Source organism: Pungitius pungitius, chromosome 20 (genome assembly GCF_949316345.1).
Source record: "Pungitius pungitius chromosome 20, fPunPun2.1, whole genome shotgun sequence".
NCBI classification, from domain to species: Eukaryota; Metazoa; Chordata; class Actinopteri; order Perciformes; family Gasterosteidae; genus Pungitius; species Pungitius pungitius.
The window spans coordinates 3,189,061-3,204,305 of NC_084919.1; the positions used below are offsets into that span (position 1 = coordinate 3,189,061).

General features: G+C 49.6%; 1 protein-coding gene across 2 annotated transcripts; it reads left to right on the forward strand.

Moving 5' to 3' along the window:
* The first annotated feature begins 45 nt into the window (after positions 1-45).
* On the forward strand, positions 46-14,898 carry med23 (mediator complex subunit 23). 2 transcript variants are annotated; one of them, XM_037449515.2, is made up of 31 exons: positions 46-245; positions 927-958; positions 1,176-1,263; positions 1,354-1,478; positions 1,593-1,704; positions 1,947-2,045; positions 2,151-2,252; positions 2,373-2,442; positions 2,699-2,811; positions 2,902-2,997; positions 4,111-4,128; positions 7,689-7,895; positions 8,082-8,225; positions 8,359-8,504; positions 8,586-8,831; positions 8,921-9,063; positions 9,137-9,311; positions 9,893-10,056; positions 10,645-10,769; positions 10,883-11,088; positions 11,198-11,378; positions 11,458-11,628; positions 11,718-11,934; positions 12,113-12,222; positions 12,401-12,527; positions 12,760-12,925; positions 13,009-13,081; positions 13,186-13,400; positions 13,498-13,618; positions 13,765-13,896; positions 14,343-14,898. In XM_037449515.2, the coding sequence occupies exons 1-31, from the start codon at positions 195-197 to the stop codon at positions 14,553-14,555; spliced, it is 4,188 nt and encodes a 1,395-aa protein (XP_037305412.2). In that variant the 5' UTR covers positions 46-194; the 3' UTR covers positions 14,556-14,898. The 2 variants fall into 2 exon arrangements, with proteins under 2 accessions (XP_037305412.2, XP_037305413.2); XM_037449516.2 differs by lacking the exon at positions 4,111-4,128.
* Positions 14,899-15,245: the final 347 nt, after the last annotated feature.

Consider the following 15,245-nt stretch of genomic DNA (forward strand, 5'->3'; position numbering starts at 1 on the left):
GCGGAGCACGAAGCGGAACTGTGCGTCTCGGCTCCGGTGTGTCTACGGACCGTTTATGAGGTTGCGCGTCTGGCGGCGCGTTCCGTGCCTGTTAGCATTTAGCTCGTTGTTAGCATTGTCTGAGCCTGCTCAGAGGAGAGAGTAACTTCAGGTGCACGATGGTTCGCTGAAAATTGACTCTCTTCAAAGCAAACATGGCTCTATCGATGGAAACTCAGCTACAGAGCATCTTTGAGGATGTTGTGGTAATTAGTGTCTTTATTCCCGGGCGTTTAAAGCTAGCATTAGTTAGCATGTCAGAAAGCGTTAGCATTCTTCTCATTCATGTTCCCTATTAAACCTGCTGTGCAAATGAACGACCCAAACAACAGGGATGTTATCAAATCCGCCCCGAAATGCAATCTCACTTATATTCCAGCTAAGATTGAATCACTTTTATTGCTAACGTAATCTTAGTATTTCAATACAGATTGAGGTTTTTACAGTTTAGCACCCTCAAATATGCCGGTTAATTTAATGCGCATTAATTGCAAATTCATTTTTTCAAAATGTAACGTTACCTAATATTCATTACGTCACTGGAGAAATGTTCTTTATAACCCCATTGGGACATTTTTAAGGACTTTTAAAGCGATGTTTCTTCTATTCTGAAAGTTTTATGGGGGTTCATGTTGTTTTTGTTTTTTGATACAAAGCACTGAGGGCGGAGGGGGGGGGGGGGGGCAGGAAGTAAATAAAGTAGGATTCCTCCTCCAAATATATTAATATAGCAAATGCTCACTTTAACCATAGCGCACAACCCTGCGTGTTTACTGAGCTACAGACTCCAAGCAGAGAACTGCTGTTATTATGAAGGGGGTAGAATGCTGTTGGATAAAACCTACTGAAGACATTTTTCAACTCTAATTTTCTTCTCTTTTCATCAGAAAACTGAGATGATAGAAGAGGCCTTCGCCGGGTAAGACGGCTACCAAACACGCTGACATCTCCTGTTTTGTTATTATTTGGTCGAAGCATGTGTGACGAGTTGCACAGTAGAAGGTGCAATAATTGATTTGAAGTTACACGCCGGTTTGCACAGTTTGTATTTAAGCAGGAGAAACCAAAAATAGTTTAAATGTACCCCGCGAAAAGAAGTGCTGGAGCCTGACATATCAATCGCGCTGTGTTTATAGGATGTTTATGGACACTCCAGAAGACGAGAGGACCAAACTGATCAGCTGTCTGGGGGCCTTCAGGCACTACTGGGGGACTCTGCCGCAGGTGTGCAAACACACACACACACACACAGACGGACACACAAGAGCACCAATGACTGGATGTGTCAACTCCCCCCATGTTGTCTTTCTGCAGGAGTCCCATGAACAGTGTGTGCAGTGGATCGTGCGGTTCATACACAGCCAGCACAGTCCCAAAAGGATCTCCTTCCTCCATGACTGTCTGGCAATGGCAGTGGAGACCAGTCTCTTACCGCCCAGGTACACACACACACACTTAATAAGAACACACAAGCATTGTGTGCGCACTCTTATTTCTTCTGTCAGTCATTCGTCTTTATCTCTCCATCTAATGGATGTGTCGTCTGTCTGAAGGATGGTGTGTGTAGCTCTGATCAGCTCGGACAGTTTGGAATGGGAGAGGACTCAGTTGTGGGCCTTAACTTTTAAACTGATTCGCAAGATCATTGGAGGGATGGACTACAAGGTGTCGCACACACACACACACACACACACACATACATACACATAAACACGCACAGCTAGAGACAGTTTATACCAAAAGTATTCCAATGATAAGAAGCCGCAAGCTTCTCGTACATTTGGACGTCTGTCCTTAAAGTTGCGATATTTAAACTTTTCCAGAAAGTTGTGGTTCTGATTCCTGTCGATGTTCATCTTCACCATTTCGCCCTCGAAACATTTTCACGTCAAGTGTGTGTGTTTCAGGGTGTTCGAGACCTGTTGAAAGCTGTTCTCGAGAAAATCCAATCCATCCCGACCACTGTCAGCTCAGCTATAGTTCAACAGCTTCTGGCCGCCCGAGAGGTATTTTTCTTTCTCTTATTGATTATAATTGTTTGTGATTTGTGTAGCATACCAACACTTCTCTCTCTGTGTGTGTGTGTGTGTGTGTGTGTGTGTGTATTCCAGGTAGTTGAGTATATCCTGGACAGAAATGCCTGCCTCCTGCCAGCCTACTTTGCGATTGCAGAAATCAGAAAAATGTATCCAGAAGGACAGCTTTCACACTGGGTGAGGTCAAGTTTATTGTGTCTTTGTGTGTGTGTGTGTGCACTTGCTGCTGTTATGTCATGGGTACAAAACACATCCCATTTTTTATTTTCTATTTTCCTCTCCTTCTCTGTTGTGTAGCTTCTAGGCAGCTTGATATCTGACTTTGTGGACAGTTTCAGACCCACAGCCAGAATCAACTCCATCTGTGGTGAGCGACTCATCGAGACACGGATCCAATTTCAAAATATTGAAGTTTTATTGTTCTCCAGAGTTCTTGTTTTTCAAAGCTTTTGCTAAAGGGGGATTCCTTTTTCAAGCCAAAATATAAACAAAAGGTTAAAGTGAACTGCATACGTCTGTGGCTAACTCAACCTTTTATATGTGTGCCACGTTGCATGCCGTAGAGTTACGTGTTGCCTTACATGCTACATGTTTAGCTGGTCCATGTGTGAATGTGTCCACAGGTCGGTGCAGCTTGTTACCGGTGGTGAATAACAGCGGGGCAATCTGTAACTCTTGGAAATTAGACCCCACTAATCTCCACTTCCCTCTGAGAGGCATGCTGCCATTCGACAAGGTACCATAGTGACAACATGTGTGCTACGCAAGCACTCGCACACTTTCATGATCAGATTGTATGATTTAAAAAAAAAAATCTTCTTCGTAGGACCTGTTTGAGCCGCAGACGGGCTTGCTGCGTTACGTGTTAGAACAGCCATATTCGAGGGAAATGGTGTGCAACATGTTGGGGCTCAACAAGCAGGTACGACAACCCTTTCTGCTCCTTTTGCTCTTTTTGCTTCTGTACCAGGCCCCCGAACCCACCCTCACTGAACCCACCCTCACTGAACCCACCCTCACTGAACCCACCCTCACTGAACCCATCCTCACTGAACCCATCCTCACTGAACCCACCCTCACTGAACCCGCCCTCACTGAACCCACCCTCACTGAACCCATCCTCACTGAACCCGCCCTCACTGAACCCACCCTCACTGAACCCGCCCTCACTGAACCCACCCTCACTGAACCCATCCTCACTGAACCCGTCCTCACTGAACCCATCCTCACTGAACCCACCCTCACTGAACCCGTCCTCACTGAACCCATCCTCACTGAACCCATCCTCACTGAACCCGCCCTCACTGAACCCGCCCTCACTGAACCCGCCCTGACTAAAACCCACCCTCACTGAACCCGCCCTCACTGAACCCACGCTCACTGAACCCATCCTCACTGAACCCACGCTCACTGAACCCACGCTCACTGAACCCGCCCTCACTGAACCCGCCCTCACTGCTCGCCATGGCTACGTCTGGAGCTACCCTCACTTTTCATTTTGTTCTTTTTCTCCTTCACTCGTTCTCCGACCGCATCGTATTCTGCTCTCTGTTTGTTTGTTTCTCACCCGGTTTCCAATCTTCATATTCCTTCCCTTTTCTCTTCATTTTTTAGTTTTCTTGGTTCCTGACCCGTTTTTTTTAACACGCCTCTCCTCCCTGGTTACCTTGGTAACACAGCTGTAATAGACAACATGTAAAGCAAGCCAATGCAGTGAGCTCGACACATGATGCACTGGTGTTTGTTTTCCCTGTTGTGTTCATGCAGTTTCAACTCAGCCCAGCTCTCAGGAAGCAATAATCCACCATCTCATTTTGAATGTAAACAAATAACCCGCAATCTGGTTCATCTGTTTTTGAATTGGCCGAGTTGATCCTAACTGTGCTGAATGGACAGTGAGCCACCTAGCCCCTTGGTCACCTCTCTTTCTCCCCCCCCCCCTCCCCTCTCTGTTTCTTTTTCCTTCCCCCTTTGTTTCTCTCTCTTTTGTCCTGTTGTTGTTGTTTGTCCGTCTCTCTGCCAATGCGCTCTCTAGACTCTGAACATTGCCCAGGTATGTCGATGTTTCTCTTCCCGGTCGGCCGACCCACCAACTAACCCCGCCCATTGGACGCTTAGCTTTTTCATTTCGATGTCATAGAAATGGGGAAAACTGGGGGAGGGGGGGAGGGGGGGAGAAAAGAAAACTCGAGATGGAGTGAAGAGAAATGCGACAGAGCTTGAGATGGTCACAGCAGGGCTTTGCAGATACTTGATGACCGATGCAGACAAAGTGTGCACAAAGTGTGACGTGCAGCAGCAGGTTGATCCATTTCATTAATCATTAACGGCCTTTTTTAATGGTTGTGTGCAAAGTAATGAGCTGATAGTTGCATCCGTTAAAGTACACAATGCAGTCAAATGTATTCATTGAAGCCTCAGATGGCCAAACATTTATCTGGTAATATTCAACATCTGTATGTAAGAGAATCTGATTCTGGTCACCATTTTTATTTTTAGCAACCGTAACCTTGCCATAATGTTACCGGAGCTAACTGTCAATGATCGATGGATAGTCCGTGTTTTTTTGTTTTTTTTAGCCCTCGGGTTCCAGCTGAGCAGCCGACATGAAGTCTTTCTGATTGAAACCCTGCTGTTGACATTTCGGGTCCTGCTGCACTGCATGTCTGAATGGAGTCTGGTCCCTGCCTTGTTGTTGGTGAGGCCCGTCGTGGTGTCTACGCTGCTTTCTGTTCTGCCGACCCGGGCAAAGCCATCCTACTAGCGGTGCTCGACTCGTGAAGCGTTGTGCTCCACTACGCTGAGAACATTTCGATTAAAAAAAAAATGCAGTAATCACGGGGACGACCGGCTGCACCTGTGCGTCATTTTCAACGTGTTTATTCTCAGAGGCTTTGTGACTTGGTGGATCACAGTGATTTTCTCAGTGAATTGAGGAGCCTTATTCCTATACATGTGCCATCCAGTCATTAATAGCATAAAGGAGAAAGAATAAAGGCTTGGTGAATTAGCGGCGTGTAATTTGCATCGTCTGCGCTCTAACTTTCTTTGTAATGCTTTCTATGGTTATCTGTTCTCCGCAGGGCGCCTCTTGTCGCCCCTGCATTTGAAAGGAGGGGAACTTCTGTAATTACAAAGCTCACCTCTAAGCGGTGCTTAAATTCACATTACCCGTGAATAGAAAGTTAAAGAAAAATGTATCAAAAAGCCAAATGTTTCTCAAACTGGTAGCACTTTGATCAGGGTTTTGCCCGGGTCAGCCGATGAGTCATTCTGATTGGCTGGCTGAGTGAAATCTGACCTTTGCTCTGTGCGGGTTCATCAGTTGGCACGTGGCCGAGTCATGATTACTTTTTTTTTTCTCCTCCAGTTTGTATCTAGTGAGCAGTTTTTCCCCTTTGGTCATTGATGGGCGTGAATGATCTACTATGAGCAGCTTCTCTAAGACCTTTCCACGCCGACCATCACAATGATTGAACAGGGCCCCCGAAAAGGGAGGCTGATATTATTCAAGATAATTAAAACCGTTGAAAGAAGTACATCAATATATGACAGGGTTACTAAAAGTTGAATAACTTTTGGATAGTTCCTTCACTCACACGATGTTTCTCTGCTCCTCGGATAATTGGATTACATCATTTAGCAATACGTTCTACTCAGAGTGGCCTTTGAATCTAAAGGTCAGTCATCTCTTCAGCACACACGGCGCCACTTCAAACCCCGATAACCAGATACTCACTGGGATCAACGGGGCCTGTGAGAAAGTGACCGTGAGAGGCATTTGCCCCTTGGTACGCGTCACGCCGCTGTCGCTGGACTCGGCCGGTCGGTGTGTTACAGGCCCGGACGCGCTGTTGTGGTTTTACTGTTGCTAGGTGACTGGCTTCAAGATGTCACCGGGCTTCCCGTTGGGCTAATATTGGGAGATATTCCTGTGGATTTCTCTCTCTCTCTCTTTCCTTTTAGTCTTCTCCCGCCCTCCCTTACTGCATGTGGTGCGTGTTTGTGCGTGCGTGTGTGTGTGTGTGTGTTTGCAGGCAGAGGAAGTGAAGTGAAGGTCAGCCTGTCAGTTTCTTCTTCTTCTTCTTCTTCTACCCAATCACAGCTGCTCCCCACCTTCCCGAAAACCCCGCGAGCCTGCATGCGGCGCCGCGCTCGGTGCGGTTCTTTTGCTGCATTGTTGATGCCGCTCAGTCTCTCGCTGCGTTGTGTGTCCGCCGTGTGCGAAAGGGCTCGGCAGCCACCGCCGAACGTGCAGAAGAGTCCCCATGGCCCACATTTTGAACAAGCACCGTGTGAGGTCAGGGTTTAACAGGATAGGCGGTCATTTATCGATCAGGGGCTTTTAAAGGATAACTTGGGTGTTTTTAAAACCCCGGTTTCCCATGTTTTTTTGAGTGAGTGATGGCGTCCGGTACTGAGCAAGAACTCTGCAGGCGGCGGCCGCTGTGTAAGAACATCCTCTTTGTGTCGAACCCACGTCGCCAAAATCAGCCAAACATCAGTCAAGGCGAATGTTTGCACAACAAACTCTTGGCTCCAAGTTGAGTGATGTGAAAAGTCTTTATGTCTCTAGGGTTTCTCTCCGTAATGTTGCGTCACCCTCACGACAAACAATCTGAGCGTAGACAGACAGCGAGGAGTCACACAGCAGCCCGTTAGGCGTCGAGCTTAATACTAAAGTCATTAGTCGCCTGGATGCAAACGCATTGGAAAATACACCAAAGTTCCCCTTAAACAGCTTGTTATCCGTCTTCCTGTCCCGTTCCGCCTCCCCCTCTCTCCATCCTCTCCCTTTTTGGACATTTTTTTTCCTGCCCTTCTGTTTTAAATCCCTTCCCTCTCACACACGTGGAAGTCTCCTTGTTGTTTGCACAGTGAGGTTCACGCAGTGTGTGTTTTTTGGGGGTTTTTTTTAAGGGAAATGTTGGATTCATTCCAGAAAAAACAGTAATGCTGAAATCCTGCTTTCAGTTTTACAATATACCTGCACGCACGGTCATTCAACTACATTTTCTTTCCTTATGGCTGATGGCAGCGCACGTTAATGTGCTAACAATTAAGCGTGGCTTAAGGATAAAAACCCCAATTACATTCTCGTTGTGTTTGAACTCATTTGTCGGATTAGCCTGTGAGTTCAGTGCTAATTGGCTGCCGCGTGTCGACTCTTCAAATATCATTACAAACCTTCAAGCACCTGAACCCGCCTCCTGTGGTAGATCTTCCTTTTCCACTTAAAAAAAAAAAAAAAAAAAACCTTCTAGTGAGGCTGACACCAGAAGATTTGGCAAATAACTAATAAATGAAGTGGACACTTAAGTGCAGCACGTGTGGATAAAGGTCCGTGTGGAGAGCGGGCCGCGGGCGAACCCAGCCGACGGAGGCGGGAAGGAGGTGCTGTGCTGCATGCAGGGGGGCGGGAGGGGGGTTTTCTGTTGGTCTGAGCAGTTGTTCATCATCATCATGAAAATGAGTGCATTTGAAGTCATTTAACCACGTTCTCTTCCTCACTCTCTCCCTTCCCTCTGTCTGTCCTCCTTTCTTCCTCCCTGCCTCTCCCTCCCGCCATTTAACGCTCCCGTCCTCCCCCCCCCCCCCCCCCCCCTCCGTCAGCACAAGCAGCGTTGCCCGGTGCTGGAGGAGCAGCTGGTGGACCTGGTGGTGTACGCCATGGAGCGCTCCGAGACCGAGGAGCACTTCGACGCCGACATTGGGGGAACCAGCCAGCTGCTGTGGCAGCACCTCTCCTCCCAGCTCATCTTCTTTGTGCTGTTTCAATTCGCCAGCTTCCCCCACATGGTGCTGTCGTTGCACCAGAAGGTGAGGGGGGGGGGCGGGGCCCCACGGGGAGGAATGCGCCGTGCCCTAAACCGGTTAGACGGCCGCCGCCGTGAAAAAAGAAACAAAAGGCCGCGTTAACCAGAAGCGCAATTGGAGTTGATTGTTGATTGAATTTGCTCTTGTGCGTTTTGTGAGCCTCGTTGTTGAGGTTCTCTTTCTGTGTAGCTCGCAGGCAGGGGTCTGATAAAAGGGCGGGACCACCTGATGTGGGTCTTGCTGCAGTTCATATCGGGAAGCATTCAGAAGAACGCCCTGGCGGACTTCCTGCCCGTCATGAAGCTTTTTGACCTGCTTTACCCAGAAAAAGAGGTATCTGCCGAGCACTGATTTCCTGTCACTATCATCATTAATAGTGCCTCGTTTAGTTGTGGTAAAGGCTTTTGATATCTTCACGCGGTGCCCTCAGAATCACCTCTGTATTCTCCTCCCACCCCCCGCGCAGTGTATTCCAGTTCCAGACATCAACAAGCCGCAGTCCACTCACTCCTTCGCCATGACCTGCATCTGGATCCACCTGAACCGCAAGGCTCAGAACGACAACTCCAAACTACAGATACCCATTCCGCACTCGCTGAAGCTCCACCACGAGTACGCCTCTTTAATGAAAGCATCCTGAAACCAAAATACTCTGCTCATAGTTTTAAAACCACACGTTTTCATGCCTGTCAGGTTCCTCCAGCAGTCGCTGCGTAACAAGACCCTGGGCATGTCCGACTACAAGATCGCCCTGCTGTGCAACGCCTACAGCACCAACTCGGAGTGCTTCACCCTGCCGATGGGCGTCCTGGTGGAGACCATCTACGGGAACGGAGCCATGAGGATCAACCTGCCCGGCACCAACTGCATGGCGTCGGGCTCGGTCACGCCGCTGCCCATGAACCTGCTGGACTCGCTCACAGTGCACGCCAAGATGAGGCAAGGCCAAGCGAACGAAAAGGTTTTGTAGAAGATTTAAAATCAGAACATGCAACAATTGTCCCTCTTGTTTGTTTTTTTGCATCCAGTCTGATCCACAGTATTGCCACCCGGGTAATAAAGTTGGCCCAGGCCAAATCCAGCATCACCCTGGCGCCTGCGCTGGTGGAAACGTACAGCCGACTGTTGGTCTACATGGAGATCGAGTCCCTGGGCATCAAAGGGTTCATCAGTGAGTCAACGTGACCGCTTTGAGACGCCGTTTTACGCATTCTTCTGCGTCACCGTCTGTGCTCTTCGTTCAGGTCAGTTGCTGCCCAACGTGTTCAAGTCTCACGCGTGGGGAATCCTGCACACGCTGCTGGAGATGTTCAGCTACCGGATGCACCACATCCAGCCGCACTACCGGGTCCAGCTCTTGAGTCACCTGCACAGCCTGGCTGCTGTGCCTCAGACCAACCAGAACCAGCTGCATCTATGGTAATGGGCGATCATATGTGCAAACGGGCTTTTCAGCGCTGCTCTGTCTTGTGGCAGTTTGTCCATCTTTAAGTTTAGTTAGAAGCGCGGCGCAGTGAATGATAAATGCGAATGGCAAATGAGCAAAAGGACACAAGAGAAGCCAGTGTTCTATTCACTGGGGACGGTTGCGTAAGAGGGAGACGGACAGTGTCCCACATCATTAAAGGTGGCATCTTGCAGGACAGTTTTAGGTTAGAATACTGTGTCCTGTTCTTGGAAACGGCACAAACAGATTTCCATTTGACGAGACCTGAAATATCTCTTATTACAGAAAGGTCAAATGAGTTTCGTTCCATTGTCTACCCGGCCTCAATTATTAAGTCCATTTTTTAAAGCGCAGTCATTAAATGATGGAAATTACCATCACCGTTTAAATGGGTTTTCTTTCATGTTGTATCCTTAAAGTACAACGTAGCACCTGGCGAACATGATTTACTGCAAAGATTCCGTATGCTTTTGCACATGTTGTTCTTAATTGTGCAAAAAAAAAAAAAAAAGACCATCGTCAGCGTGCTAACGGCCTCCGTCTCCGTCCCCAGTGTGGAGAGCACGGCTCTGCGGCTGATCACCGCGTTGGGAAGCTCAGAGGTGCAGCCGCAGTTCACGCGCTTCCTCAGCGACCCGAAGACGGTTCTGTCCGCCGAGTCCGAAGAGCTGAACCGGGCCCTGATCCTCACTCTGGCCAGAGCCACACACGTCACAGGTAGACCTCCCTCTGCTTCTACCTATTGAGCTTCTACTTTCTTTGGTTTTGATTTTGTTTGCAGGAGGTGAATGGATGGATTTTTTTTTGTCATTCAATTCATAAAAGGTTTCCTCCCCCAAATTTAAAATAGTTAACAGGATAAGCAGACATTGTTGCACTGTTTGAAGTGAGACATTCGCGGTCTCTTAGTCCTGTTAGGGAGGAGCTGCACCTCCATGGAGTCCTACCCAGAGCTTCTGCAACCAGCAGATGGGGCTGTAAGGTTCTTGTATGTGTAGCTGAACCGAGCTGTGTAGAACGGCTTGTGCAACGTTCTGGTCAGTCTGTGCAAATTGTGACTTATGAATTCATCACTCAAGAGGTCGCCGTGTTTTTTTTCTGGATATTGGAGCCAAAGCAGAATCTAGATTAATCCGACCACCTCAGACCCACAATGCTTGAAAAATTTGACTCTCTACTAAAGAACATTTTCTATGCTGAAGTCGTGTATATCAAATTATTTTTGCATGTTACCTTCACCTCTACGCCCGTTTCCCCAAATCACCTGGACCACGTTCCGATTCTTTTATCGCCTGCTTTGTGTAGACTTTTTCACGGGGTCCGACTCCATCCACGGGACGTGGTGCAAAGACATCCTCCAGACCATCATGAACTTCACGCCTCATAACTGGGCCTCGCACACGCTCTCCTGCTTCCCTGCTCCTCTACAGGTGCTGTTCACTCAGGCATGAATTTCACCGCAGATGCCAGATGCATTAAAGCCCGTTGTCGTGACGACCTTTTCTCTCCTCCCCTCTCTCGCCCTCCGTCTCCCGTCTCTCAGGCGTTCTTCAAACAGAACAACGTTCCGCAGGAGTCTCGATTCAACCTGAAGAAGAACGTGGAAGAGGAGTACAGAAAGTGGAAGTCCATGGCCAACGAGAACGACATCATCACCCACTTCTCCATGCAGGGCTCGCCCCCCCTCTTCCTCTGCCTGCTGTGGAAGATGCTGCTGGAGACGGACCACATCAACCAGATAGGCTTCAGGTTAGAACGGCGCGCACGGATGCGCTTTTTCACGGGGTCCTCCCAAACGCGCATTTATTACACACGGACGATGAGTTAACCGCCGCCCCCCCGGCTCTGTGTCCCTCAGGGTCCTGGAGCGCATCGGGGCTCGTGCGCTGGTGGCTCACGTTCGAACGTTCGCGGACTTTCTCGTCTACGAGTTCTCGACGTCGGCCGGCGGCCAGCAGCTCAACAAGTGCATTGAAATACTCAACGACATGGTCTGGAAATACAACATAGTCACCCTGGACCGACTCATCCTGTGTCTGGTGAGGAGACGCCTGCGTGAATGGAAGTACACGTGTGTGTGTGTGTGTGTCTCTCACTTCCCTCTTCCTCTGCGTCCAGGCGATGCGTAGCCACGAGGGCAACGAGGCGCAGGTGTGCTACTTCATAATCCAGCTGCTGCTGCTGAAGCCCAACGACTTCAGGAACCGGGTCAACGACTTCGTCAAGGAGAACGCTCCCGAGCACTGGCTGCAGAGCGACTGGCACAACAAGCACATGAGCTACCACAAGGTACGCGGCGGGTTAAGAAGAGCCGAAATAGAAGCGAGCAGCAGCCCCCCGGGTGTGACCTCTGGCCATGTCGCTTGTGTCTTTTGCAGAAGTACCCGGAGAAGCTGTACTTTGAGGGACTCGCCGACCAGGTCAACCCTCCCATGCAGCTGCAGCCTCAGTACCTGCCCATCTACTTTGGCAACGTGTGCCTGCGCTTCCTGCCCGTCTTCGACATCGTCATCCACCGCTTCCTGGAGCTGCTTCCCGTCTCCAAGTCTCTAGAGACGCTGCTGGACCACCTGGGAGGGCTGTACAAGTTCCACGGTGAGTGGCGGTTCACCTAAAATGCACGTGCAGATGAAAGAGCGAGCCGGTCCGGAATGAGGAAAGAGAACAAAAGAGATGAATTACTGGGATCAAAGGAGCTGGAAGGATGTGAATTAAATGTGTAAGCCTGGGTTTGTGCACACTGATGCATATTTACTTCTTGTTTTGTGTGCAGACCGCCCGGTCACCTACTTGTACAACACACTTCACTACTACGAGCGGCACCTGAGAGACAGAACCAACCTGAAGAGAAAACTGGTGCACGCCATCATGTCTTCCCTGAAGGTAGATACACACACACACACACACACACCGGAGACAATACATCATTATGTAACCGCTTAGAGGGTGTTTTATTTATCAAAACCATACCTATGTCCGGCGTGATCCTTGTTAGACACATTTACATATCATTCTTATACAACCATGTAATTATTTAAAAGTTCTTATTCTTTTTTCCTAGGACAACCGCACTCCAGGGTGGTGCCTGAGTGAAACCTACCTGAAGTTTGGCATGAACGCCAGAGAGGACAACGTGTGGCTTCCCGATGACACCTACTACTGCAAGCTGATAGGCCGGCTGGTGGACAATATCCTTCACCACTGTCCCCCGTGTGGGTGGAGCTCTTCTCTCCCAAACGCCCCCCGATACCGGCTAATGAAAAGACACGTGCCTGAATAATGCGTTTACCTCACTGCCGATACGTCCCGTCTCCCTGAATTAAATCTAATTTGATTGCAGCCAATGTAGCTTTTTTTTAATTTTATTTTTTTAACTACACGTCCGTTGAACCCGGGTTCTCCTCCCTAACTCCCTCCCACCCATGGCCGGCAAGTCCCCGGGTCCCTTCCCCAACTGCGACTGGAGGTTCAACGAGTTCCCCAACCCGGCGGCCCACGCGCTGCACGTCACCTGCGTGGAGCTGATGGCGTTGGCCGTGTCGGGGAAAGACGTCGGCAACGCTCTGCTCAATGTCGCCCTGAAGAGGTACGGGAGACTTTAGCGAAAACGGGGGGGGGGAGGTCATCGGTCATGGGTGTTGTTGGGTCAGAACGTCTTTCTCCTTTCAGCCAACCCCTGGTTCCCAGGGAGAGCATCACGGCGTGGATGAACGCCATCGGGCTCGTGATCACCGCGCTTCCTGTAAGGACACACGCTCGCTAAAAGTTAAAAGTCGGCGCGCACGCTCAACTGTTTGACGAATCCACCCCCTCCCCCCCCCCCCCCCTCTCCGTGTCCTCGTCCAGGAGCCCTACTGGATCGTTCTCCACGACCGCATCGTGTCCGTGATCGGCTCCCCGGTGCTGACGTCGGAGACGGAGTGGGCGGGCTATCCCTTCGCCCTGCTGGACTTCACGGCGTGCCACCAGAGCTACAGCGAGATGAACTGCAGCTACGTGCTGGCGTTGGCGCACGCCGTGTGGCATCACTCGTCCATCGGGCAGCTGTCCCTGATCCCCAAGTGAGAGGACGCCTTCCCTCGGGTCCCTCGACCTCACGCCGTGGTCTCGTCTTCTCATTATCATTGTCGTTTTTTTTCTTCCGTTTTCATCGCGAAGGTTCCTGTCGGAGACTCTGAAGCCCATCGTGCAGACGGAGTTCCAGTTGCTGTACGTGTATCACCTGGTGGGGCCGTTCCTGCAGCGCTTCCAGCAGGAGAGGACGCGGTGCATGTTGGAGGTGCGCACAAACGTTTTACCCGACGGCTGCCGTCGTTTCGGTTAAAAGAGCAAAGCACTCGCAACAATGTTCCCCTTTTAACTTCATGCGTTTGTCTATTTATTAATATTGTAGTGGTCCCGTGTGTGTGTGTGTGTGTGTTTCAGATCGGCGTGGCGTTCTACGAGATGCTGCAGGCGGTGGACCAGCACTGCCACCACCTCAGCTACATGGACCCGATCTGTGACTTCCTGTACCACATCAAGTACATGTACACCGGGGACAGCGTGAAGGAGCAGGTGAGCGGCTCCTCATTAAAATGCGACATCTCAAACGGAGACCTTCGTCACACCGACTTTAATTAAGATAAAACCGGCAGCTCCCCGGGAGACCTTTTTTTTATTTTTTATTTTTGTAGCATTTTTAGCTCGAATCTGTCACCTCCTGTGCAGCAGGAAAAGTCCCCACTGGTGTCCAGAGTTAATTGGGGTAGATGAGGGTATTGCTCTCTGGTGCTTAAGGGGGTGGGACCAGTGAAATTAATTTCAAAAGACAAAGCTGGACAAGGGGTGTGTTTTTGTGTAACGAGGTTTGAAACCATTGCTGTCGCATCAATGAACCTGATCCACGTTGACCCGGTAATTAATCCGTCTCTCATCCGTGTATTAACCCCCCGCCCCCCCCCCTCCCCACAACCCCCCCCCCCCCGTTCTTCCCTCCATCTCTCTCCCCCGCCGCGCTGCAGGTAGAGAAAATAATCATGACTCTGCGTCCGGCCATGAAGCTGCGGCTGCGCTTCATCACACACAGCAGCCTGATAGAGACTTCGTCATCGGCCGCCTCCTCCTCAGCCGCCGCCGCCGCCGCTCAGGCCCCCGCCTCCTCGCTCTCGTCGGTGTCGTCCGCCGCCGCCGTCGCCTCGCCCTCCTCCGCGCAGCGCGCTCACACGCCTATGTAGGTCGACTCAAGGTCGCAATCATGATGGAGAAACTTTTCGAGCCTCACACGCGGTCACTTTGTTTCAGAGGTGATTTCCTTGAGTTGGGAGTTTTGTCAAAGTAAGAATTGAAAATGTTTAAATTAAAGTACATTATTAAATTGACAAAATCTCAACTCCTTTGCCAGAATTCCTTGATTTATTTAAAGTATCTCTGAAGTGAAGGATCTGTGGCTGCTCTCCAGGAGGCTCACAAGTAACAAACATTTCCTGTTAATATCATGGCATCTTTTTATTTCTCTGTTTGTAGTCAACTTTTATATTGTACATTATTGCTAGTTAATTAAAGATTTTGGTAATCAGAGTTGGGCTTTTGATTGATTCTTTCTACCACTGGTGTAGACAAATCTCTTTTTTTTTTTTTTCATCATTCGATGTGAGTCTTGAGCCAGGCTACTTGGTCCTACTGCACTGCAATAACAGCTGCTGGAGGGGGACAGCGATGCTTTACAGAGCCCAGTGGTCCTCGTCTTTCTGCCAGAGGGACATCTGTAAACAATCCGCTGTTTAGCCTGGTGAGCCGAGAACACTTGGGATCTGGGATTTTTGCACGTTGGACAATTGGAATGTGAGAGACTTGTTTCCAGATCCCGGGGGGGGGGGTGTTTATAGGATGTTTATAGGATTCAGCGAATCAAATCCTAAATTAAA